The 27,426-nt window shown below is 52.4% G+C and overlaps 1 protein-coding gene across 3 annotated transcripts in view; it reads right to left on the minus strand.

Annotated features, from left to right (window-relative positions):
• Positions 1-27,426, minus strand: part of GRIK3 (glutamate ionotropic receptor kainate type subunit 3) — a 206,839-nt gene that overhangs the window by 27,215 nt on the left and 152,198 nt on the right. For all 3 annotated transcript variants that reach the window (XR_013959835.1, XM_080654206.1, XM_080654207.1), the window contains exons 6-10: positions 26,258-26,431; positions 25,581-25,724; positions 19,465-19,572; positions 16,180-16,293; positions 7,955-8,158 (exon numbers count right to left, since the gene is read on the minus strand). Coding sequence is in view for 2 of the 3 variants with exons in the window: in XM_080654206.1 (XP_080510332.1) it covers positions 7,955-8,158; positions 16,180-16,293; positions 19,465-19,572; positions 25,581-25,724; positions 26,258-26,431 (744 nt within the window). In the remaining variant the exon portion in view is untranslated. The remainder of the gene's footprint in view (positions 1-7,954; positions 8,159-16,179; positions 16,294-19,464; positions 19,573-25,580; positions 25,725-26,257; positions 26,432-27,426) is intronic.

Raw genomic sequence — 27,426 nt, forward strand, 5'->3', positions numbered from 1 at the left:
AGACAGACAGACTATGAGCAAAGCCTCCGACGGACAGTGGATAGAACACTCCTTGGAGTGGAGTCAGTTGCCTGAGCCCTGGATTACTTAACCACTCTTTAGTTTCAATGTTTGTGAACCTTTCTGCTGGGCCAGGCCATTCTCAGGGTGCTGGGGAGATAATGATAAACTTAACCCTGTTCTCTGAGAGCCCGGGACCTTGAGGAAAAGGACAGCAGCATAAATGTGAAGAGAATGGAGCCCTAGTAAAGCTATAACCATGTGCTCTATTCTAAAAATGGTGCATTGTCAAATAAATACAGTTCATAACCTAAACACATTTAAAGATCACTCATGTTCTTTATTTGTGACTTTCAAACATCATGAAGAGGACATGGAATCCACAACAACCCTTATCTAAATGTTTTCCTCTCCTATCCACTTTTTATTTATTTATTTATTTATTTATTTATTTATTGGTTAATTCTCACCCAAGGATATTTTATTCACAGAATTTTAGGTAGAGTGGAAGAGAGGGAGGGAAGAATGAAGGGAGGGAGCAGGAGAGAGAGAGAAACATTGATGTGAGAGAGACACATTGATTGGTTCCCTCTGGCACATGTCCCGACTGGGGCCGGGGATTGAACCTGCAACTTGGGTACATGCCTTAGATGGGGGATTGAACCCGTGACCTTTGGTGTGTGGACCAATGCTCCAACCATAGAACAACACTGGCCAAGGCTCTTACCCACTTCTTAACTGGTTCACAACACTCTAGATATTCTATATAGCCTAAAAGCCCCCAAAACCAGTTAGGCAAAAACAAGACCTTCTTTGGAGGGAGAAGGTAGGGAACAAAATAAATAGGCAAATCCAGAGACCCCTTTAATCAGGGAGGGGAGGGATGAGAGCAGAGAAAGAAAGGAGGGGGGTAGGGGAGGCTAGAAATGCTCAGATATTGATAAATCTTAGCCCATCACAATTTTATTGGAGGAAATAATAAAAGTTCTATCTTTTGGGTCTGAGCTTTTCCTAATTAAAAATCTATAATTCTTTATTCCTTTCTGTCCAGCCTTACCCCACTGCTCTATTTCTAAATGAGGCCCCATTTAATTGCTTCCTGTTGACCACATCTATGCTTTGCACACACTGTGCCCTATTGAGAATGCTCTCTCCCTGTGGCCTTTTACCACTTTCCATATTCCTTTGCACATGCTCCCTCTTCCAAGAAGACCTCTCTGATAGTCTCCAATTCTAAACTCCCACGAATTTTGCTCTGTCCTGTGGTAAGATCCTAGCCTACTCAGTTTGAATAACAGGATGTGTGGCCACGTGACCTTTTGTCTTATCTGCTTATTTACCTGTGAGTTTCTAAGCACAGTTGGGACTATAGCTGATACACTTTTTCCGTTTCTCAATTTTTAATCCCCATCTCAGCCTCTGTACTATTTGCTAATTAATAATGTTTCTCTCTGAGAGGTTACTCCTTAGGTTCCTGTGGATGTTTACACATTAGAATGTGAACCAAGTTATCACTTTCCTTCCTTGGATGGGGCAGGACAGAAAGGGAGGCTGGGGTCCTAAAGACTAGCACTAAAGACCCTTTTGCTAAGCTGTGAGACCCCGTCCCAAGGCAATGCCCCTAGGCAGCTATCCACTGGATTGGTCCAGCTCCATCCATCCATCCATCCATCCATCCATCCATCCATCCATCCATCCATTATTTATAAGATCCACCAAGCATTGGGGAATACAGGCAGCGAGGGAAGTGGACACTAATCAAATTCTTTACTAAATGGCAGCTGTTAACATTATCTCTGACTTCACTAATCCTAGAATAGAAACCAGGAACCAAGTTGAAATCAGACTTCAAAGAGGGGAGGACTGATATGGGTGGAACCCCAGCTTCTAAATGGCTTTGCAAATGTCTTAGATTGGGGACGGCGGGAAACACACCATGATGTTGCTTACCCCAGTGTTTCTCCTTCTAACAGCACCTCCACACCCAACTATTGACACTTGGAGCACAAGGATCCAATGAACCTCAGAACCTGGGAAAGCTAAGGAGGAGGAGCCTATTACAAAGGATTTTTTTACACGGGACATTCCTTTTGTACATTTCTTAGTGTGTGAGCTGGAACTTGCTTAGCTCTTAAGGCAGAGATAAGAAGAAACACGCACCCTGGTTTCCTGGAGCCCTTTCAGTTCAGGAACACAACAAAAGAGAGAACTATCTGGGAAGGTGCAGAGGGACTGACGTGTATTTGCTCAAGACCTACTGTGCACCAGTCTGGCATGCAGAGGTGAGCAAGAGACCCAGCCTCTGCTCTCATGGAGCTTCTGGTAGAAGGAGACCCTTTTGGGGGATTAGGGTAGGACTCTGAGTAGGATGGGAATGGGGCCTGGCACCCTAGAGAGTCCCTTCAATCTTGAAGTTCTAGGATCCTCTATAATGTTGGCATAACAGGGTTGAAATGGACTTTTGATTCTCAAAGTTGGCCTCCCGCAGACTTGTCCCTTCAAAACACAATGCTTTTTGGGAGGCTCTGTTATGAACCCGAAGTCATCTCATTGTTCAGAATGCATTTGGAACTGGTCTCTGGGAATGGCCTCTGGGGCTTGGAGTGGATTCTTGGGAAGAACTTCAAAGTCAATGGAGGCAAATCTTCCTTTGGCTTTTGGTGGCAAGTTGGATGAGAACATTAGTTACTGGGGGGATCAAGGTGTTTGTGGCCAGAGCTTGTTCCATCTACCAGAAATGTTTCAGGATTGATGAGGAAGCTAATCATGGGGCCACAGGCCCTCTTTCTTCCTCAAGAACCAATCAGAACCATCAGAATGTCCCTACCAGCCTTTCTACTTTCTGCTATAATGGGGTTAAGGCACAAGGACATCTTTGGTATTCTTTGACTACATTAGCAAGCAACTGGTCAACCTGACCTTCTTCATGGGGAATTCTAATGTGTGTTCTCCTTTAGGCTTCAAGAAGGCCGGTGTTCTCTTCACTTTTGTTTAAGGCAAGAAACACTACATTTCACCATTTGGTTTTTTTCCCCCCTGAAAAAGGCATTATTTTGTCCAAGTTCTCCTGAAAGAGCAGAGCAGATATCAAGCCTTTGCCGTTTTAGTTCATTACTCAGAATGAAAGGCCCAATCTTGGCAGGTTCCTCCCACTCATGCAAGTATTCTTTGAGGATGATTCATAAAACCATAGGCTGTCAGAACTGGACAGGAGAACTTTGAGAATATCTACTCCAACCCCAATTTTTTTATGGAGGGGAAAGTAAGGCTCAAAGAAGGTCCAAGGTCTTTGCTTTCATATTTATGGTAATCACATCCTTGAATAACCTTCAAACCTCTGACTTGTTCAACACATTCATTGGTCTTATGGGTGATTTGTTGACCCCTCCTGTCTCTCTCACTTGATCTTGTTCCTCTCTCGGAATACTTACTCTGGCTTAATAGTTGCATCTCTTCATACGTTCATGGATTATTGTCTGTTTCCTCCACTAGAGGGTCAGAGCCTGATGCTCAGGGGAGGGATTCTGCTGTGTATTCACAGCACCTGGCATGAGACCTACCTTAATAAATTTATTGAATAAATGAATAACTTGATCAATGGGAACACTGGAGGTTTCGGAGCTTACCGCATGGTCTGCCACATGGCAGTTTTCGGGGGTGGGGACACTGAATCACAGGTGGTGTCTGATGACCCACCAGCCAGTCACCACACTTACCAATCAGCACTGTAGCCACTGACAACCTCGGAACAGCCTGTATATATCTAAAGAGATGGGTACAAGTGCTAGGAAATTCCTAAGTGTTGACCGAGGGGTCATTGCCTGTGCTTCACACACAGAGCTCCTGGATGCCTGATGGTGAGAAATGAAGCCTCTGTCTTTCCCAGGCCTTGGAGAATGGCTGATTCCTGAGTCCTGGCAGGAGGTCAGCATGTTCCATTGATTCAGTTGCTCCTGCATCTCTAGTCACTGTCCAGGTCTGGCACAGCATGGGTGCTTGGAACAGACCCTCTGGCTGTGAATAACCTCACACAGGTACAAGTTGACAGCATCTTACCTCCTGCCACCTGGGCCCTTCTTGCCCCCATGACTTCCCAGGGACACCGCTGTAGGGTCTCGATTGGCTCCCATGCCTCCATGCCAAGCCCAGAAATGCATGGGGGTCAGGGGTCAGTTAATAAGCCTGTCCTCCTCACTCCAAGAGATGGTCCTGAGATACATTTTGCAAGGCTTTCTTGGGGCACAGACTTGTGGATCTAGCCATTAGTTGTACTCAGTGGCAATGGCTCAGTAATCCATCCTCATATTGGCTTTCCCTCCTCCCTCCTGCTCCACTTCCCTGCCCGTCACTCTCTGCCCGCATCACACCCCGTTACTAAGCAGTGGCATCTGAGCCTATGCCTCAAGCTCTGCCCTCTAGGAGCCCAGGCTGAGACTTAGCTCCAGGAAGTTTTGTGGAATGAATGGAGGGACAGATGATCCTCAGGAGTGTAAGCGTGGTCCAGGTGCTCCCTCTGACCTCAGTTTCCCTCCTTCACTCCTTCGCCCACCCCCCTGAAGCTCTATTGCTACCTTGCACCTTGTCTTTTCTTGCACCCGGTTCTCTGAACCTTGACCCCTGCCAGGCTCTTTTCAGGCCTTTCCCAGGCTGGTCTCTGCTTGCGGAGTCCCTAGCAGCTGACAGTTCTATGGTGAACCTCAATGCGGCTCCAAGTCCTTCCTGAATTCCTCACCTGCTTACTAATCATCCTCAGGCAGATCCTGAGCTTCTCCAGAGCTCTGGTCAACCTGGCTGCCAACAAGAGTCCACCTTTGCAGTCCATTCATATCCCCTACCCTCAAATGCCCTGTCCCATCCAGGATTCTGACCTGCCCCAGGTGAGCTCCCAGCATGCCTTGCTTCAAAGTGCATTGCCCCAGCCTGAAGGAGGTGGCTTGGCAGAACCTTTCTTGGTCACACAAACAGGGGTTTGAGAACCCTTCTGACACCAATGCATGTGGGCCAGGACTTGGATCTGGTTCCTGGTTTGAAGGTAGAAGACATAATAATGGGTGATGGGGTCATGGCCTGACACCAGTGATGATTAGAGAGAGAGAGATGGGGTGATGGATGGAGAATGTGCTGCTCTGCCTAATCGCATTTGTTGCTCCCATAGTTGGAGGTGACTTGGGGGAAGGTGAGTGTGTCGAGGGTGGGGGCACTCTCCAGGTGCCCCATCTTCCTCCACAACCCTGGCTCCTGGGAGGCCATGTGGCCTGGGACAGAGGTGAGCAGAGTGTCAGGGAAGGACTTCTTAAGTCCTGCTGGTCAGAGGCTCCACCCAGGGCCTCCGAATGGGCCTCTGGGGGCAGATCCTTGCAAAGTTAGCATTCATCATTTTTACGTCTATGATCAGATCCCTAATAAGAAAGTAATAATATTGCCAAACCTTTACCATGTTTTCTATGAGCTAGGGAGAAGACTAATTATCTGACGACACTAATAAATGGTTATGATGATATTAAAATTGGCACCAAGCTAGGATTAATGGACTCATCAATTGTAGGGACTCTGGTTTAACAAGGCCACCTGCATGTCCCGTTGGAGCCTATGGCCTCCATGGAGATGGGGCTGCATGGGGGCCATGGATGAGGCCTCCTTCTTTCCCCAGGCAAGGATCAACGTGGGAAGGTCTGGCTGCTGCAGGGTTTTTCTGACCCACCCCATTGCAAACAGCTCTTCAGAGCTCTCTGACTGCTGGAGATTGTGGTGACCAGACCGGCCTCTGCCCTGCTCGCTTCCGCACGTGGCTTCCCCTCCATGGGATCTCTCTTCCTCCCCTGCCCAGCTCACCTCTGCAAACAGCAGGCTCAGAACCACTGGAAGAAGCCCCACACTCCACAGCCCTGCTCACAAGTGTACAGGGCTCCATAATGAAGATGCCTCTGGGCCCTGCTGACTAATTTCCATAATAATTACAGTTATTGCTAACAACGGTGACAACACCACACCCTTCCATTTAGATTGAATTCCACAACCTGGGAGCGTCCCTAGCAGTTGTCTCTGAGGAGCAGCACAATCAGCTGGGAGGAATGCAGGGCAGGTATGGTTACTCTCAGTGAGTTAGGTCAGGAGCACAGGGAGATCATGGGACTTCCTGAAGCCCCCTCCCCAGCCTCAGTAAAAAAAAATAATAATAAGAGCAAGTACTGACACAGTGCCAACTATGTGTGAACTTAGTCCTCACAGCAGCCTTATGGGGGGAGGTTCTATTATTATCACTCCCATTTTACAGAGGAGGAAACTGAGGCACAGAGAGGTTAAGGAACTTGTCCAGGAACACACAGCTAATAAGGGGCAGAGTGGGAATCAAACCCAGTGGAGTTCATGCTCTTTACCATTAGCCTCTCCCATCAGCCTTCCCTGGGGGTTACTTCCTGGGGCCTAGGAAACTGTCACGCTCTGCTGGAGCCTTCTTGCGCTGGGCTCCAGCCTCCTCCCCGCTCCAACCTCCAAGGTCCCCATGTGGCAGCCCCTCCACCAGGGGCAGGAAACCCTACTGCTGCCTGCCCCCACTCTGAGAGGCAAAGTGAGAATAATCCCTTTGGCTGGTACTGTCAGGTTGCAAAGACCAACTGCATGAGCCTCCCTCTTCCCTGGCTCTTTGTAGAGGTCAGAACACAGGGCCTCCAAAGACGGGTTACTGTGGGGCCTTCACCTCCCTCTGCCTCAGCTTCCCGGTCTGTACCAGGGGCGGTGGCAACAGTCCCTACCTCACTGCACTGTCAGGATAAAGGAGAGAGGAACATAAGGGGTTTAGTACAGATCAGGTTCTTGCCTTCCTTAGCAGGCCTTTGATCGAGAACGCTTCTGGAGAGTGGAGGGCCCTGCGCTGAAAGCAGGTAATGTAGGTGCCAGGTGAGCCTGTAGAAACGGTGCCTCATTTATTGCCGCAACAACCGTAGGAGCTACAGTAGCTGCTGATTACTCCCTTTTAGAAGTGAAGAAATTGAGGCTCGGCGATGTTGATGAACTTACCTGTTTGCTCATTTATCAACTGGGAAAGCCAGGACTTGAACCTTGGCCCAGCGGTCCACAGCCTAGGCTTCTAACCATGGTGATATGTGTGCTGAAGGCTGGCTGTGGGCAGACCCTGCACCTAGTACTTCATGCCCCGTATCAACAATTCTATTAGGAGGGAGGAATTACACCCGTTGACAGAGAAGGAAGCCACTGAAGAAGTCCAGTGACATTTTCCTGTTTATATAGCCAATGAATGAGGAAATGGGATTTGAACCCAGAGCCTCCTGACTCCCCCTACTGTGGTATCCCTAGACTGGATTTTCTTCATCTTGCCCCCAGTGTCCTACAAACCCAGTACCCTCCCACCACCTGCTCCCTCTCTCAAAAGCTCCATCTCTTGCTTCTGCTCCTTGTTCCCCTGGGACCTCTCCCATCTCAGATTGAGTATGAATCTGCCTCCTTGGTACCTCCCAGCTGAGCCTTGCTTATCCCTTCATCCCAGTCCTTGGCTCCCTGGACCGCCCATCTTCCCACTGGACCCAAAGTCACTCAAGACAGTGTAGGATCTATCTCGGCGTCCCAGGGTTTGGTGAGGTGTTTTGTATGCCAGCTCACCCACATGGGTGGGACACCCTTTGGTAGCTCTTAAAGGAACAGAAGGCAGCTCATCAAAGACTCTGGTGGGAATGGCTCTGAGGGGGATGGGCCAGTGCGTGTGTGCTTACATGGAGGGGAGTATCTGGGAGTTGGGAGCATGAACAAGGCAGGCCAGAGGGAGCGCCTCACTCCTCCCTCCCCACAGCCTGTGACTCCATCTCTCCTGCCCCAGGGCCCTCCTCTGTCAGATGCCCCACCCTGAACGTTGTGCCTCCTGGATGGCCACCTACGGGTATCCCTGGTAAGACAAATGGGACTTGACTAAGCCTTCCAGGGGGTCCTCAGCCCCGCTTACATGGTCAATGAGCTCCTTGATCATGCCGTTCCACTGGCCCTTGTCGTCCTGCGCCCCGTACTTGCCGTCCTCCACCAGCCGGATCTCGTAGGAGAAGCCCAGGATGTGGGCCAGTTCCTTGAGCAGGTCGATGCAGTAGCCCTCGAACCGGTCATTCCCAAACAGGGTCTTGTCAGACTTCCGGAACATGACAAAGGGCTCCTCCTGCAGGGCAGATAGGAGGGGCACTGAGGAAGGCTGAGGGGGTTGGGGGAGGCCGGCTGGGGCTGGAGAGCTTGGGCTGAAACCTCTGCTCCTGTGTTTTAAAAAAATCCTCTGGGTGGCTTAGAGGGAGGCCTGCTAAGTCAGGGAGGAAAAGCACATTTCCTGAGAGCCAACGTTGTGCCTCCCGGATGGCCACCTACGGGTATCCCTGGCAAGACAAGGGGGCGCAGGCCGTATTTACTGATTGAGTGTCCAGTGGTTGCAGAGCTAGTAAGCAGTGGACTAGGTATTTGAACTCCAAACCGTCTGGTTGTGAGTCACACACTCTGTCTGCTGCACCCTCAACACAGGCCAGTGGTTCTGAGTGTGGTCCCCAGACCAGCAGCATCACCATCACCTGGGAGCTTCTCAGAAGTACACATTCTCAGGCCCCACCCAGACCACTGAACCGGACACTCGGTGGGGCCGGCGGTCTGTGTTGTAAGAAGCCCTCCGGGGGATGCTGATGCTGGCTCAAGTGTGCGCACACTCTGTCATCAGGTATCTTCCCAGCTCCCATTTAAAAGATTAGATCTACATGCTCCCTGATACCGCTCTCTTTCTAAGGATCTCAGTCCCCAGAGTCAGGATCTGCCAGGTGAGTGACTCCTGATAACCGCGATAGCTTGCATTTGTTTGTTGACGTGCAGGGCACTTGTAAATCAGCAAATGAGACAGTGTCGGTGGAGGGCCTAGGATGGGGCCCAGCAGAGCAGGAGGCTCAAAAAACAGTAGCTGATATTGCCTCATTTAACCTTGATTTCAACCTTCTAGGGGTAGGTACTCATAATCCCATTTTATAGGTGCAGAAAGTGAATTCCCTAGGATGAGTGACGGATGAGCTCAGCTTCCTCTAGAGAGAGGACCTGAACTCAGGTTGGTGCAACTGCAGAGCCTCTCCCATCAGCCTTCCCTGGGGGTTACTTCCTGGGGCCTAGGAAACTGTCACGCTCTGCTGAAGCCTTCTTGCTCTGAGCTCCAGCCTCCTCCCCGCTCCACCTCATCGTGTCAGAGGCCCTGAGTCCCAAGGTGTCTCTCTCTGGAGGGCAGGGGTTCTTGGAAGGTAGCTATGGGGCCAGAGCACAGTTGACAGCTGTCCCATGTCAGGCTCCATCCCTCCCTGGTGATGGGGAGTCAGTGAAGGGCTTTGAACAGGGCATGGCTCTGGTTTCTCATTTAGAAACAACCCCTTGGCAGCCCTGCCAAGTATAATAGGGAGAAGAGGCAGGGAAAATAGTGGAAAGTAGCTGTTGACCTCATCCAGTTGGAGAGACACAGAGTGAGGAACTGTGGATCTGACATGTCTGAATCCAGGACCATACAGTGTCCCAGAGTCCAGGTCTTCCATGCAAGTCTATGTTTCTGCTGGTCCCACCCACCCAGCTTCACTTACACATCTCTATCCAGAGTCTGTGGTGAGTGAGCTGAATGCTTAGCAAACTCAACATTTCTTGGCCTTCCTGCTATACATACACCAAGCAGTAATTTCAACTCTTTCTCACAGGCTGTTTGATTTAAGCCTCACAAACATGCAAGGTAGATGACATTGTCCCCATTTGACAGATAAGGAAACTGAGGCTCAGAGAAGGTCAATAAGTTGCCCAAGGTTGCCCAGGAGTTGAACTGCAGTCTGACGGAATTCCGTTCCAATCTTTCAGCTTCTTTCTGGGCCTTAACCTTCTCCAAAGCCATCTCGGCACCCCTAAATGTCAGAATGCCCAAAACCTTCAGCTGAGGGGTGATATTCCTCACTAACCCACTAGCCCACTAGCTGAAAGAATGCACGTGTATTGAAAAATCTTATGAACACAAGCCCACAAGAAAGGCACACACCTAATTATGTAGGTATCTCATCATTCTCTCAACTGGTGTGGCCATTCCTCTGACATGTGGGCCTCTGGAGTGGGGTCAGCAATGAAAGGCTCAGGCAAAGACCCTCATCAGAGGTCCTTGGGTGCAGAAACCCACCAGCAACCTCTTGCCAGGCTCCCGCCATTACAGGTGGGCTTGATCCTCTGGCCCTGGGTCCCCAGCCACACTGCCTTTCAAAATCCCACCCCACCCCATGACTGATTTACTCTAGATTCAACAGTCCTTCGGGATGCTTCCGAGAAAGAGTTGGGGAGTGTCTGAGTCCCTAAGAAGTTCCTGTCTCTCCAGGGATTTTTGAGAAAACTACGTCTCAGTCTAATTGGGTGGAAAGCTGGGTCCTTTGGCGAGGATCCACGCTCAACCTCAGTGCTGCCTGTCCCCACTCTCCAACCAAGTAGGCAGATCACAAGATCGGAGAACGGAATCCAGGGGCGGTGGAGAAGGTGCAGGTAGGGAGAAGGCGCTGGGGCCACCTGGAGGAAAGGCGACTTTGGCTAGTGCACAGGTCACCTTTTGTGCTAATTAGTCTCAGGGAAGGTGCTGCCTGGAACCCTGGCATGGGGTGGGGATGGTTTCAGGCCCAACTTATCCTTCTGGTCAGATGCTCTTGTGCAGTGAACAAACTGGCCCACGTACCTGGTGGCCCTATTATTGGCCCCAGAAAATAACTGGAGAGAAAGTGCCACCTTCCCCAGGGGATTACCAACCGCACTAGATTCCCAGGCAATGTGCACCTCCTTCTGTAAAATGGGGAGAATAGTAGAACCTACTTTATAGGGTTGTAATGAGGATTAAAGGAGTCAAACTATGAAAAGCATGTAGGACAGTGCCTGGCAAATGGAAGCTGCCATTATTATTATTACTATTACTAGAGGCCCCATGCACAAAGATTCGTGCAAGAATAGGCCTTCCTTCCCCTGGCTGCCGGTACCGCCTTCGCTCCATCCCGGAGCTGCCTTCCGCCTCTCGCCTTGTGGTGTCAATCTGCATATTCCCTCCTTATTGGCTGTGGGTGCCTCCATCTTTGTTGTGGGGTTATGGTCAATTTGCATATTCTGTCTTTATTAGATAGGCTTATTGTTAATATAATTATTATCTTCTTTCTGTGTACTGGGTGGCTTGTTACCACAGTGACCTTTCTAGCCTAGAGACCATGCCCAATGTCACCGAAGGTTAAAAATCATAGCTGTCAGCGGAAATCCATTTGGGGTAAGGCCCCGAGGTAGCTCACTTCCTGACCCTCTCTCCATGCCTGCCCCTCCTGGCCTTATCCTCTAAAATTAGCACTTCATTTGTGAAGCCACCACAGCCCCCAATCTATACATCTCCATATAAATACGCTGCCTTCGGAGCAGCTGTAAAATGCCATTAATTTTGGGAAGTGCTTTGCGGATGGCATACATATTTAACAGCCAAAGCCCAGAGCATTAAAATGGTGCTCGCCTTGGTAATGTGTCTCTAGACCTCAACATTTCCTAGGGGGTAATTCTGAACTCCGCCAACTACTTATTCATGGACTATTTCACAATTTATTACTGGAAATGTCCAGACAGCCAATTCACAAGCTCTCTCTGCTGCTAATCGATTGCTCGGTGAAGGTGCCCTCAATTTCATAACTTCACGCTCTCCTATTGCTCTGGGAGCACGGCTAAAGGAGCAGGGGTAATATTTCTCTTCAACAAGTCACAGGAAACAGAGGTCCAGAAAAATCACCTTTCTGACTTTTCGTTGCCAGGGCTCCTAGTCTAGTTTCTCTCCAATCACTTATACCGACGTGAGAGCCAGGCCCTATGCTGAGCTTCTCCCGGCAACAGGACCTGTGGAGTTAGAAGAGGGGGCCTTTGGGGGAAGGATCCAGGGGTTAACTGCTTAACAGCTACGTTCCCACTCTCCTTTCTGACTTCGGTGTTATCCACACACGTACACACGATATCCACACAGAATGTGCACACATGTGCACATAATGCCACTGGCACAAACACACCACATTCTCAAATATCCTGTCTGCCTACCCCTGCTCGGACAGAGGCCAAGGATCCTGGACCCAACACCTTGGTTCTGCCAGTTAAAACCAGGACAGAGTATGGGGTGTACTGCCCTCGCCGCACGTGGCGGGGGGGGGGGGGGGGCTGGAGTGGTCCCTGGCCTGGGATGGTTCTCCCAGCCCACATCCTGGCCTTCCTTCTCTCCTCTTTCTCCAGCTGCTGGATACCATGGTCTGCCTGCCTGGCCGCTGAGTCTATGTGGGTCACGATGTGCACACGGCACACATACACCCGTATCCAGACACCCGTGCATACGGTCCCACACCCACTCACGTGCTGATGTGCATACTAACACCGCTGCTCACTTCAGCAGCCAAAAGAACACTGAACCTTCAAAAGCAGGGCCCTAGGAATGAGTTGGGTGTGTTTTCGCGGTGTGTGAGCTGAGGTTTGGGTGGATGAATTTTTCATGAATTCATGGGAGAGCCAAACCAGGACAGAGGCAGGAGCAGGGAGCAGGCGAGAGGGCAGGCTTCCAGGCTCCTGCTGCAGCCGCTTTGGCCTCAGGAATGAGGAAGGCTGCCTGCAGCAAGGAGGGGCCAGAGAGGGTGGGCCAGGGCTCTGCCCATCTGTGTCCAGGCTAAGGCGTCCCTAGCACCTAACCCTAGGCTCTTGGATAGGGAGAGGGTAGCACACCCAGAGATACTTGCCTTCAGCCACATCAAGATTCTAGAGGTCTCAGGGCCAGCCCTGTTTGTGAGGGGCAAAGAGTTGGATCTTCCTGTACTCTTGCTTTCACCTGCCTGTCACTCAAAGCATTGTTGCCCTGGCAACACACTTCCAGAAGGGCAGGGGCCCGGTGCTCTCCGCGGGTGATGCTGGCCTTGCTTTCAGGCTGCCAAAGCACAGGGCTGGGTTTTTAGCCAGAGCAGCTAGGGCTGGGCCTCTGCCCACAACTGGCACAGCTGCCCCCAAAAGCTCAAGCCTGAGGCACCCCGGGTTTGGGGACATGCGAACCACACCGAGACTTTCCACTCTCTGGAAGGTCTGGACCAGCTCTTGTGTCTTCAGACTAGTCCTTGTGTGGGAGTGGGCATCTCAGTCTCTTGGAGGACTCCGAGGAAGGCCATCTGGGTCAGCAGCCATGCGAGAGGTCAAGGCCATGGGCCAGGACTAGGGAATAATCGTGGTGTCAGGGCCGGGATCTCAGACATTGGCCAAAGCAGGGGATGAGGTGGTGGCTGGGACCTGGAGTTTTACCTATAGGTAGGAGATTAGAGCTATGAGGGCCTTGCCTTCAGGGGCCAGTCAGGAAACAACTAGGTAAGAGGCATCCACATGTAAACAATAGAGTGGTGGGGTCTGTGGAGAGCCAGGGAATGCCCACCAGGCCTGGAAGGCATTCAAGTGCAAGTTCAAAGTTTAGAATGCACCCTGTGCTAGAGATAACCTCTGCAACCATGGTCAGGGGTCAGTCTGCAGCGAGGCTCAGGGACAGAGCAGAGGTTTTCTCTAGAACTGTCATTCTGCATACTGTGTTAAGCCCGCGCTTCCTGGGGACTGGATTCGCACTCAATAATAATATAAATTAAGAACAATAGCAGCTATCAGTTAACACACACTCTGGGCCATTTGTACTTATTCATCAATATTCCTCTCAACTCTAGGAAGTAGGTACAATCATTACCACCTCTCTTTTTCAGTTGGGAAACTGAGGCACAGGATGGTTAAATGATTTTCCAGGTCACAGAGCTCATGAACAGTCAAGCCAGGACTCAAACCCACAGTTCTGGGCTCTTCACCATCATCACACAGTCTTGGCCCTGTCCTGCTCACACTGCCTGTCCCAAAGGCTGGGGGGCTCATGTTGGCCTGGATGAGTGGCAGTGGGACTGATGGAGCTGTGTCCAGGCTGTGGGCCAAGAGGGGCTTCTCTCCTTCCCTGTCCCCGGAAGCCTGGGAGCCAGCGGATGCTGCAGGTGGGAGGGGCCTCTGGTGAGCAGCTGAGTACAAGTAGGTCCGCAAGCTTTGCAAGAAGCTTTGAGTACTGACCAAGAAACTTCGGGAAGAACGGGGATATCTGCTGGATTTTGTCTCTGCTAGGGTAGAAAAATCCCTCGTGGCCTTGCCGAAGGGACTTCTGCCCTTGAAACCAGGCTGCTGCCATTTTAATAAGAGAAGCCTGTGTCTTTCAAGGTGGATTTTGCATCATTTTGGTGTATTATCTGCAGCGCCTCAGACCGCTAGAATATTGTTTTGAGGCTGAGTCATCTTAGCTCATTTATCACCTCTCCTAATTTCTCAAAGCAATACTAGTTTTACCTTTTTTAATCTTGTCGTGTGAAAAGCGCCTTATTTATTGATAGCTCATGTTCCATGCGGCTCTGCTTTTAATCTTTTACCACCTTATTATTTCATTTTTACCCTTTTATATTTTAGCTTTGTCACGCTTTTATCCTTTTGCTTCCTGACATTCGGGTTTTACATTTCTTACCATGTCTAGCTGGAGTGTTAATTATTTATTTTCTCTTTTCATCTTTCTTGATAGCGTTCCTTTTCATTTTTCTCTACTATTTTCCTTTTAACCTTTTTATTTTTGTTCTCTTTACAATCTCCTTTTATTTTTAATATTTTTATCCACGTCAGTATTCCTTTAATTGATCATCAGTCTTCACTCTAATTCCTTTGCTCTTTTTAACCTTTTAGAGTTTTGTGTTTTGTTTTGTTTTTACAAATTTTCCCCTGTTCCTAATGAGACCATTGGACTTACTGGTTTTAAAGTCTAATTTTTATATATTTTTTTAGTTAACAAAAAGTTGATCAGTAAAGGCAGGCAGGCAGGAAATACAGTTGTCAGGAGAAGATGCCAGGGGGGCCTCCCCCCAAATTGGCGGGAGTAGGTGTCTCCCCAGTCCTCTCGTTCTGGTTCAGTGGCCTGTCCAGAACCCCATGTTAGGTCCCCGTCACCTTTAACGTGGATCCTCTCAGTCATAACCCTGGAGACCGGGGCTGAGACGCACAGGTCGCAATTGCTCCTAGAAGCTGATGGTGCCCCTGGCGTCTGCTGCTCACTGGGCCTCCTGGGAGGATGGGGTTTACATCCCTTCCCGCTCCGTGGTGCCCACCACCCAGCTATCAAGCACATTGCAGGCGAATCCCACCAGAGGGAGGACATAGCACCATCCAGTGGGGCTGAGCTGCCTCCGGTGGGAGTGGCCAGCCTGCATGAGCCCTGTGGAAGGACCAGTATGGGGTGCAGCCTTACTTTATCTATGCACTCTAAACAGAGTTCTTTTATTGGTTTGTTTTATAGAGAATGATCTTATCACGTGGCTCTTGTAAACATTTGGCTTTACTATAAGGAGAAGCTGACCAGGGCGAGAATTGTCCTCAAAGGCTCTTTGGTCAGAATCCACCAGGCTGTGCTCCGGCTGCCTCCCCCCACCATGGCCCAATGTGGGCCCCCAGAGCAGTTCTGCGTCTCTGAGAGGGTGGGTCCTGAGCCTCTGGTCACGCTGGAGGCTGAGCTCCAGAGTCCAGAGACCCCAGCAGATCCCCAAAGCCACTCCTTGGGTCGAAATGATCAGAAGGAGGTGGCACTATTTAGTCTGGGAATGGAGGGAGGATGGCAGGTAGAGTGACTATTGCCAAGAGCAACAGGACAGGGGAGACCAGCGGGAGGGCCTTTGCTCAGGGGACTGAGGTGGAAGAGGTAGACCCGAGTCCTGGTTCAGACATCAGGTCAACTTCCTTTCTTCCACTCCATCTACTCAGACTTCGGGGCTCAGGGAGTGGGTGGGTGAGATGTAAACACACAGGCCTCTGCAGGACTGACCACCAGGTCTCAGGCAGGCTTGAGGGCTGAGTGCTCTGGCTCTGGGAGGAGGCCTCTGGCCTGTGGCCCTGAGCAGGGCTGCTGTGTTCCAACCACCCGCAGAGGGCTGTTTTGAGCAACCCTGAATGTATCCACTTTCCAGTTCCCCTCCCCCATCTCCCAGCCTCCCAGCAGCTTCATAGGAGGTACCCGGTCAATGCTGGGTGGGGCGATGGAGGGATCTCTCCAGCCCCGATGGCCAGCCCTTCCCCAGGCCAGACAGTCCCTCCTGCAGGGCTGCAGGCTCTTACCAGCACTGTAGTGACAACGAGTGACCGATTTGTCAGAGAGTCGGTGACATTAGGGCCTCGGCCTTTGGGGACCTCTGTGATGTTGAGCCCCTCGGCAGGGCTCCACACCCCAACCTGGATGGACAGACAGGCAGAAAACAGGGAGCTGAGTCCTCAGTCTCTCCATCCTGTTCCCACATCAACAATCCCATAGTCCTGATCCCATTCTTCATAGCCATGGCTAACATGTTTGAAACTAATCCTTCTGACTGCCTACTGCCTCCCTCATCCCAGGAGGAGGCCCCTAAGTGGGTGAGTCTCCTGAATTCCGCCACATCCCCTTGGTGGCAAACCCTTCACAGCTGAAGGGGGAGATGCAGAGGGAGAGGTGAACACAGAGGGAACCCAGTGGAAACCATCCTGGGTGGAGCAGATGCTATGAGGAAGTCAGGCGTCCTCAGTCAGGGTCAAGGTCAGGTCCTCCCCTGGGACAGTTACTCTGAGTCTGGTGGGCCTCCCACCTCCCTGGGAAGACCCAGGCAGCCAGCTGCTCACTCACTGGGTCTCAGCCCCAGCGGCAGCTCCAAAGCCCAGGTCAGGACCTGGAGCGAGGGAGGGAGATGTTCATAGCATCTATGGAATGAGTGAAGGCACAATGACATGGGTCACATACAGGACGGCAGGCTGGGCAGGAGACTGGTCTTGGTAGCTGTTTGGGGGATGGCAGAACAGAGTGAGTGACCCTCACTGGGGGCCTTAGATGCTGCAGGGATTTGTGGTTTTACTTCAAAAATTGGCAGATACCCTGGGAAAGGCGGCTTAATCTCTGTCCACACAGTGCCCTTGTTGCTATCAGGCCTGAGCCAGAGGGAGGCAAGGGAAGATCAAGTTTACAAATCATTCTAAAGCCCAGGGCCTCCTAAAGGTCCTTTTGGATCCAACTCTGCCCTTCCCTGCCCCAATCTCAGCTCTTCTCTCTCAAGGATGATTTCGGCACGTCCATCCTGTCCTTGGCCCAGCTGGGGGTTCCTCAGAAACTTAATCAATTAAACAGAGAAGCTGAGTGCAAACATCCCATTAAGAGAGCTGTGCCAGGAAGATAGCAGCGAGATGCGTAATTATGCTTGGGTAATTCTGCCTTAATCCTCCCAAAGCCACTGGCTGGAGCTGGCTGGATCAGCTGTGACCCAGCTTAGCAAACAGAAGTGATGGTATGGGAGGCAGAGCGGCTGTGTTGGGGGCTCAGTGCCCTCTCCAGGCAGGATCGCTGTCTTCGCAGACCCCCAGGGCCAGAGGAAAGGAGACAGCCTGAAAGATGCTCTTCTCTCAAGGGGCTCGAGCTCAGCACGAGGGGCCCTAGCAGCATGCCTGGGTGCGGGGCTGCTCAGCAAACATCTGTCTAGAGGCCAAATGAACAGCAGAAATCTTTGCATCTATTCAGCTCCAACTGCATGCCCTGCTAGACACCAGATGCCATGGGGATGTGAGATAGTGAGGACTGGGGGTGGGGGGACCCAGCCTGCAGAGGCTCTCTGCCCAGAGACTGAGATTAGGAGCCTCTGAGGGAGGCCTCTGCAGGTCCACCTCAGTCCAGGTGCAGCAGAGAGTTTTTCTTCAGTATAAGCTGTGGCCAACTTGTGCCAGTTGCGGGCAGAAGGATGCTGTGGTGGGCTCAGTGGGAAAGAATGTTCTGATGAGCACTTACTGATGCCAGCCACAGGCGCAGGAGCAAGAAGTGGGGCATGCATGCCATCCTTCAAATTTCAGGCTATCCTCAGAGATGGACAGCTGAGAGAGCAAAGATAAGATGGCTACCTGAATGGACACTGTATTGCACTAGTGCTGCCCCAGGAGGAAGGGAGCGCCCCAGCATGGCAGAGTTTAAATAGAAGCGGGAAGACTGCGGAATGGGAACTCACATGCTGTGTATGATCCACTGGCCTCGAAGATATGAGGAGCAGAGGCCACAGCCCGTCCTTAAGGACGGATTCGGCACGAGAGAGTCACGCAGTGATGGTGACGTTTCCCTGGCCACCTCTCCCCAGTACGGTGACCCCATGTATGTGTGGGAAACTGGAGTGAAAGGAGTAAACCTTGGCCACAAGGTACAACACAGGAGTCAGAGGCCACTCCCGCCACCAGGACAGGACGGTGCATGGCAGGGGTGAAGGCCAGAGGTACAGGAGGGAGGGGGCGTGACTGGACCATGGGAGTGCTGTTGGGGACAGTGGAGACCAGGCCTAGAGAGGAAGGCTGGGGCATTTTGAGAACCTTAGAGGCTGGGAGAGTGGTGGAGCTTACTGACTCAGGACTGGGGAGCTATGGGCAGGTTCAGAGCAGGGCAGAGCTGTGTGTTGGGAAGCGTCACCTGTGTGTACACTCCAATGGCTGGAGGGCTCAGGAGGAGGTGGAAAGAAAGCCAGGTGGGCGTGTCAAAATAATCTGAGGAAGCGGCCTGACCCAGGGCAGTCAGGGAGATGAGGATTCAGGGACTCCTGCAGGCCCACAGGCACCAGAGCTGGCCCTGCACTTCCAGGCCTCTGCTCCCGCATTTTATACACCCCACTCCCGGGGTTGGAGAGGTGCCCTGGGGCTACCAGTGATCAGCCTGCAGTGGGATGAGAGTGTGGCTGAGCTCCAGGCCCCGAGTCCAGGGAACACTGAGAATCAGGGGCTAATGTTAAATTCCACTTCTCAGTCCAGCAGCCTGATGTCAGAATGTGCTGAAGATTCCCAGGACCAGAACTGGCCCCTTTACAGACATTTCTATGGCAATCAGATGGGAGTCCCCAGGCCCTGGTGGGCCTGCTTTCCTTGTCCAAACTCCCTGGAATCATCCAAGCCTCAAAAACCTAGGGCAGTTCAGAAACCACACGCTTCAACCTCTCGACAAGAGTAAGAGTCACCTCCAGTGTCCCCGACAAGCAACTGCTTTGCTCAATTTTTGCTTAAATGCCTCTAGTGACAGTGAGCTCACTATGCACAGGCAGGCACCTGTGGGACTTAGAAAGTTTCCCTTACCCAAGGATATGGCTGTCCCTCTGCCCCACTCAGCCCTGCAGAGACTTAGAGACAGTCTGCCTGCCCCAAGAGCCTTCTATCCCTTTTCTAGGTTAAACATCCCTGAAGGCCCTTGCTCAGAGGGTTTGGGTATCTGCCATGGCCAGGCCACTGGGTTCTGCACCCTCGTGTGACCAAGGCTCCGTATTGTCTGAAGGGCCAAGGCACAGGCCACACTGGGTCCTGTTGAACCCTAAAGTGGCGGCTACAATAGGCCTTGTCCCTCCCGCTCTGGCGCCCACGCACCTTCTCTAGGCCGTCCTCCTTTAGACTGATGATGTCCAGATCAAAATCGGTCCGTAAGCCACTGGTTTTGTTGAAAACAATCCGTCCAGTTAATCCTTCCCATTGAGCCTGCCGGAGAGAAGAGGGCAGAGCGGCAATTCCTTGGGCTCATAAATCATCATTCGGTACAACTGTACAATGCTTCATTTTAATTACTCCTTGCACTGATACTGTTCCCCCAAGACCATGATTAATTAATAATCACCTCCATCATTGCTCGGGCTGTGGTGCGAGCCAGCGATTTTCATAAATTCTATTATGCTCTTTAGCCAGCTTTACATTTGCACCTTCCCGTGTACAACATCGATCTCAGGCATACTCAAATGAGCCCCCGCCTTGAAGCCATGAGAAGGGGAAGCCCGCGTCAGATCCCCGGCGAGGGGCAGGGAGGCAGGCAGGCAGGGCAGGCAAGACCTGCTGAGAGGCAGAAAGGCCAAGGGGGCCAAGTCGGCTGGGAGTCCAGATGCTTGGAGTGGCCTCCAGAGAGCCCGGCGGACAGAGAAGGTCACTCCTGCCACCCCAGCCCTGTGACATCAGAATGCTAGATGCAAAACACAATTAGCTGTGTGACCCTGGGCGTTTCACTGCACTCTCAGCCTCAGTTTCTTCATCTATAAAATGGAACTAACAATAGTAGCCATCTCACCAAAATGTGATGAGAGTGAAATGAGGTGAGTCCCGTAAAATATTTGGAACGGTGCCCGGTACAACCTGAGCCCTGAATGAAATGGTAGCTTTTCATGAGCATCATTCACACAAAGAGGCAGACAGCGGTTCAGAGCAGGTTCAGGACCCAAACTGAGAATAGCTCCATCTTCTAGATCAGAGGTGGGCAAACCACCTGCCCGATGCCTGTTTTTGAAAACAGTTTCTTAGCTCACAGCCTCGCACATGTGTTCACCTATACGTATAGTCTTTGGCTGCTTTTTTGCTACACCTTCGGAGCTGGATAGTTGCTACAGAGACCATCTGGCCTGCAAAGCCTAAAATATTTACTATCTGGCCCTTTGCAGGGAACATTTGCCTGTGGGCCCCGAGAGTTAGTTCTGCGCGGCACTCCGCACTGTGCACGCCACGTAACCTCCACAGCAGTCCTGGCGGTGATGAGTCTGTCTTACAGATGGGGAAGCAGCCCCAGAGGGGCCTCAGGCTCACAGAGTCGAGAAGAGGGTGAGCCAAACTGGAGGCAGGGTCCCAGGGCCCCACTCCCTCAGGCGGAGAGGTTTCCTCCTTTCCCTCCTCCTGGGGTTAGGACACAGCAGGCACACAGGTGAAAGCTGGGACGTGTGGCTTTCTGTGTCTGGGGAAACAACAAACCCACCCGTCTTGGAGTCCTTGGGGACAAAGGTGAGCTGGGGTTTCAGGGAGAGAAAAACTCTGGGACTCACACAGCAGCTGCCTAGCCCGAGGGCCCTGAGCATGGACGGGGAGGGGAGGTCTGACACTGAGTCCTTGCTTGGCTACACTGAGCTCATCCTTGCATGCTGGGGTCAGGGTCCCTTACAGGTTCTGAGAAAGGCCCCAGCCTCTCCCCAGCTGAACGTCTGCTGTACCCCTGTTGACACTCACACCTGGACACACAAGCTCATGGGTTCACAGATGCCTATCGGTTGATCTGAAAGGAAAACTCTTGGACATCCATAAGCCCCGGAGCAGCTCAAAGGCGCTGGAAAGTCATCCCGCCAAGCGCCCAGCAGGCAAATGGGTACACTAGCTGGCGCCCTGGGGCTCCCGGAGGCTGTCAAACAAAAGTGGTCAGAATGTGGGCTTTGCACTAGGAATCTTCCCTCTCTGAGCTTCAGGCAGGGAAAATTACCTACTTCACAGGTGTTCAAAAGGTGTAGGAAGTGCTTAGCACAGGGCCTGACATACAATGGTCCCTACCTATCTGCAGTTTTGCCTTCCACGGTTTCAGTTGCCCGTGGCCCCAAAATATTAAATGAAAAATTCCAGAAATAGACAATTCATAAGTTTTGCTGTTGTTGTTTATTTTTGTTGTTAATCCTTGCCCAAGGATATTCTTCTATGGATTTTTAGGGAGAGTGGAAGAGAGAGGGAAAGGCACAGAGAAATATTGATGTGAGAGAAACACATCGATTGGTTGCCTCCTGCACGAACCCTGGCCAGGGCCCAAGCCTGGGAGGAGTCTGCAACCAAGGCATGTGCCTTTTGCCGGAATCGAACCCGGGACCCTTTGGTCCACAGGCCGAAGCTCTATCCACTGAGCAAAACCGGCTAGGGCAACAATGCATACGTTTTTAATTGCACATCATTCTGAGTAGCATGATGAAATCCTCCCTTTCCTCAGCGTATACACGCTGTGTACACTCCCCGCCTGTTAGTCACTTAGCAGCGTCTGGGTTATCAGATCGACTGTCAAGGCACCGCAGTGCTTGTGTCCAAGGCACCCTCTTTTACTTACTAATGGCCCCAAAGCGCAAGAGTAGCGATGTTGATGCTGGGAATTCCGATATGCCAAAGAGGAGCGGCAAGGGCTTCCTTTAAGTGACATGGTGAACATTCTCAACTTAATAAGGAAAGGAAAAAATTATATGCCGAGCTTGCTAAGATCTATGGTAAGAACAAATCTTCTACCATGACATTGCCTAATTTATAAATGAAACTTTATCACAGTGTGCATAGGGGAAGCATAGTACAGGTAGGCTTCGATACTGTCTGCGGTGTCAGGCATCCACTGGGGAGGGGGGTTTGGACCGTATCCCCTGCAGATAAGGGGGGCTACTGTGTACAGTCCTGACTGAGTGGTATATACTATGATTTCTCCTTATTGCTTTTTTGTGGGAGCTCCATTGGATTAGGGCGGGCCCTTGGCTGCGAGGTAGGGGTCCTCTGGGCTAAGGCCCGAGGCCTCAGTAGAACCCCTGTCACAGAGGACTGATCCCTGCATGAGCTCATTCTGTTCTCATCCCAATCCTGCCAGGTGGATGTCACCACTGCCCCCATTTTAAAGTCATGGGCACTGAGGCTCAAAGAGGGACTGAGCTGTGCAGGCCCCAAGCAATGGTAGTGCAGATGCCCGCTGCAGGGGCAGGGGCAGAGCTGGAGAGCATGGGTCATGACTGCCAGGTCGAATGGGAGATTTATGGAGCCCAGGGAGCTGGAGGGGGTTGGGGATGGAGATTAGAGACGCATCAGAAAAGGTGAAGACCACTGTGTATGACCTCAGGGGAGGCTCAGCTGCTCTCAGGCTGGCTCCCCAGTCCCTCTGCTTCCCTTTTGGCCCAGTGGGCGCCCACCCCTCAGGCTTTCTCCGGGCCCCCGGGGAAATCACAGCAGGTGCCTTCAAACCTGCACTGTGGAGGGGAGCCTTCCTCCTTGTCAGCTCCAGAGGAATTAAATGCCAGCAGGTGCGCTGTCTGTCTGTGGGCGGTGGGCAGGGGCAGGGCCTGGGCAGGGAGCCACTGGCAGCTCCTCCCCGTGACATTTCGCGCCCCCCCCAGCCCCTTCCAGCCGAGGCTCTGGACTCGCTAAATGAAAGATGCTTCACACGCTCTGAACTCCGGCCTGGCATTTTCCAGCTCCTCTCGGAAATGCCAAGTCTTTAAAATGATTTACTGTCACGCAGTCAGATGGGGAGGCGGGCAACTTGGAAATGGTCTGAGGATAGACTGTGCTGGGCTCCGGCAGGGCACCTGGGGCCTGGTTGTGACCAACTGTGGGACCATGGGCCAGCCCGTGGCTGCTCTGGGGCTCGGTCTCCACACCCTAAGGTAGATAAAGATGTTTCTGAAAGGGCTCTGTAAAGGGATGTGAGTGGTGGGGCCATTCACTGGGCTGGGGCCAGGAAACAGGGGGGCCGGGCACACCTCCTCGGGCCTGCCAGCCCCTGGAGGGAGAAGGGGGCTCCCCTTTCTATGGCGTGGACAGTGGCCATTCTGCTCCCATCTTGGCTTTACCACTGAGCCTCAAGCATTCCAAGGAGTGAGGGTGAACAGAGTGGGGCTTGGAGATCCTCGTTAGCTAAAAACCCACCAGGAGACAAGAAGCCATAGGGCGGACAGTCGTGATGGCAGAAGCAATAGTTATAGCAGCCCATCTGTTCAGCACTGCTCGATTCCAGGCGGTGTCCTGGTTTCACACACACATAACTCACTTCATCCTACAACAACCCTGGTATTATCTCCATTGTACAGAGGAGAACCTGAGGCACAGAGAGGTTCAGTAGCTTGTCTAAGGTCACACAGCCCAAAAGTGGTTAAGCTTCAAAGTCACTTTGGTTTGGCTCCTAAGGGTCCCAGGGTTGTGGCCAGAGTCAGCAGATCCACACACTGGCCTGTGGCCACTTAGCTGGAGGCCTGCTAAGGAAGGAGGTCTGGGAGGCAGGAGTCAGGCCTCAGAGAGTCCTGAGAACAAGCCGATGATCGCCTGGGCCAGCCAGGCCTTGCTCAGGGCAGTGGCCCATCAAACGTCCTCTGCCATGTTGAGGGGATGAATGAGAAGGGCCCACCGTGGTCCTCTTGTACCAAAACAACGGGCACTGGACTCCCTTCCAGGAGTGAGGGAACTGGCGCCAAGGCCTCACGTGCTCCCTCGCAATGACTCTGAGAAGGTGTTTGCCAGGTGACGGGACTGACGCTTGGGGATGTCTAGGAACTTGTCTAAAGCCACACAGCCAGGAAGAGAGAAACTCCAAAGGCACACGCGTCGAACTCTCCAGCCTGTGTCTCATCCACGTTCCTGTTAGCGTCATTCTGAAATGCAGGAGGAGCTGTCACTGGCCTCATCCTAAGTAGTCACAGGCGGGAGGGAGGGGCCTCCGGGAAAGCAGCCCTGCCACTGAGGAGGGTGGTGGCTTCCTTCGCTTTTCACCCTCACAGCGCGGTCTTCCTCTTGGGGTAGGGATACAGGCATTAATGCGATGACGTGATGGACGTCTGCTCTGAGAGTGCTGGGCTCATCTGCTTTAGCTCCCTGCCTGGCACCCCGCAGGCCCAAACAGGTATCTGTTGAATAAATGAACTCCCAAGGCAGCTGGCTTCATTTCTGGTCCACTGTGATTGCTACAAAGGGATGGTCTATACGGAGCCCTCCTGCTGCCCTAAGTGCACTTGGTATTGCCCTGGACACGGTCACTCTCTCTGACCCAGGATCTCCCTGCCCAGACCTCGTCCCCCCCGAAACCTTCTTCATCTACCGTACACTGGGACCTGACTGTGCCCCGCCCTGGGGGCGATGTGCATAGTTTTCCATTGCCTTCCCAACACGCTTTGTAGCACACATTCTTACTATCTTCAGGACACAGCCGAGGAAACTGAGGATCTAAGAGTTAGTCATCTCAGCCAAGGTCACTTAGCCCGTTGGGATGGAGCCAGGGTGCAAGCCCAGACCTTAGCTTCCTCCATCTGTAAAATGTGAACAATAAACGGCCCTCCACAGTTTACAGGACAGCCGTGCTGGAGAGAGCCCTTTGGGATTGAAGCAGGCACTGTGTCTTTCCGTGGCCACCTTCTCAGCAGCAGGACAGGCTTCTGCTCTCTGGTTTCTTGGAATCAGCTCCGTGGGTGGGACTTCTCCACAGTCGCAGTGGTGCCAGGAAAGCTGGTCCCGATGGGGACCCTGGCTGGGAAGTTGGCTGGTGGGCCCATGACGTAAAGAGGAGTTTGTGGGTGGGACTGACTGCTATTCACTGAGCCTCCTCTGCCTTCTGCACTGCACAGAGCACCTCCCACATGGTCACCTTTCATCTCTGCACCGCATTGTACGGATGAGACAACCAAGGCCCAGCACGGTTCCTGAGTTTGCCAAAGGTTACACAGCCCGAGGTAAAGCCCCTCACCTGTTGTACTTGAAGCCTGTGCTGTGTCCTGCTGGCAATGCTGACCACCCCCCAAGCACCTACTACGTGCCAAGGACAGCCTCTCCATCACCCTGTAAGAGTGGTCCTATCATGGCTATTTTCACTCAAGGAAACTGAGGCTCAGAGATATAAGGCAACTTGCTCAAGTTCAGGTGGACTGAACATTGAACCTGACTCCCAAACCTGGGTCCTTGACCGCTCTGCAGCACCAACAACCTCTGGGGAGATGGTCCCGGTGGGAGTTGTGGGGGGCACTTACCTCCTTGATGAAATTCATGAAGCGGCCGCCAAAGCGCCACGCCTTGTGCCGGTGGCACTGCAGGGAATTCACGGTCATCTGGGGTGCCCGCTGGTAGCACACGGACACGATGTGCACAGCGTCATACAGCAAGGCGGCGTCGGTCTGGAGGGAGGGCGCAGGGTCTGCCTGAGAACAGCCTCCGAGTTCTCTGCTCCCTCTCCCTTATCCCCTTCCCCTCCCCCACAAAGGCACACGGGGTCCTGGCGAGAGGCCAGGCTTGGGTGACCCTGCTGCTCTGCAGACACCTCATATCCTTGCAGCTCAGACCTTTGAGCAGTCCCTCTGCCCCATCCCCATGCCCTGCTGCTGTCTTGGCTCCCACACCATCTCCTTCCTGCCTCCCCAGCCTCTGCTGGTCACCCCGAGGATCCACTGAGCTATTCCAGCTCTCTGTAACCAGCTGTTGACATGTCTGTACTCCCAACCTTGGGATGGACTATGTCTGACTCCCTTGTGACCTGGCCCCTAGCCTAAGGTCCTGCTGACCTAAGAAGGGGGTTGGTAGGAGGGAAGTAAGAAATAGGGAAGGAGGAGAAGTGGAAGGAGGGATGGGAGGGATGGGAGGGATGGGAGGGATGGGAGGGAGAAAGGCAAAGGAAAAGGGGAGCCCTGGCCTGGCCCCCCTGCTGCCGTACCATCATCACGCCGTCCAGCAGCCCGGACTCGGCCCGGGGGGTTGCCTGTAGCCGCTCCATGGACCACTTCTCCACGATGGCCGATACGTGGGGGTTGTCCACATTGAGGATCCGGAACCCTGTTAGATTCACCCCCGAGTAGCGGTAGGGCTCCAGGTCTAGCGCATAAAGATCCTGACAGAGAGAGGTTCGTGGAAATAAAGGTGTGTCCGCTGTAAGCTCCAGCCCACTGCCCATGCTCCCTGCTGTCCCCCAGAGCCCTCGCTGCAGCTCCCTGCAGCTCTGACCAATTCTTCATCTGCCTCCTTTATAGGACCAGGTGCAGCAGTTCATACCCGGCCTCCAACAGTAGCTGGATGGTCATTTCGTGCTGCTGGGTCTGGGCATCTGCACGTTACCCTGAGTGAGGCTGAAGGAAGGATTTTATTCCCCAAAGGAGAGTATTTTTAAAAGTCTTCTGCCAGAGACTCAGAGTACAGCTGAGCTTGGCCTCTTCTCTCCCCTGGCCCCCCACACCACAGGCTCCATCCTCACCCCTGCCTCCTGGGAGCAGTGCCTGTGGCCAGCCTGCCTGTCTGGAGGCCAGGTCACGTCCAAGCTGGTGCGTGGGCAGGCCCTCGCCTAAGGGCCAGGGAATCAGGCCTGAATGCATGGGGCAGCCCAGCTCCAGCCCCCACTGCAGCTCCGGGGAAGGGGGTGCAGACACAGAGGGAGAAGTCGCGTTCTTAGCTGAAAAGAGGTGGTGTTTGGGGCATGGTAGCATGATGAGCAGAGCAGAACTCTGTCCTCAGAGCAGACACTTACCCCAAACTTGGAAATAAGGCAGGAGAGCAGCATGGAAACATGGTGTACCTGCCCACCTGGGATTGTGCGATTCTCCCGGAGAACACACCTGGGGTTGCCTTCACTCTCAGCTACTGGGTCAAGGCCCAGACTCTGGGTTCACTTGTAGATTTTTGCCCATAAAAAGGATAATCGCCACGGTTGTGGTTTTATGGCCCTGCAGGACATTAATCCGTTTTGTATCTAACCTAGCAGCCTTATTCTATGCTTTTTCTCATCGAGTACCTAAGCACTAGGCCCTCACTTGCTCTTTGAGCCAACACTGCCATCCTCCTGCTGCCCTTGTTAATGAGTGGATTGCATCTTTGCCACGTGTTTCCTTGTAT

Source organism: Plecotus auritus, assembly GCF_963455305.1.
Source record: "Plecotus auritus genome assembly, chromosome: 2".
NCBI classification, from domain to species: Eukaryota; Metazoa; Chordata; class Mammalia; order Chiroptera; family Vespertilionidae; genus Plecotus; species Plecotus auritus.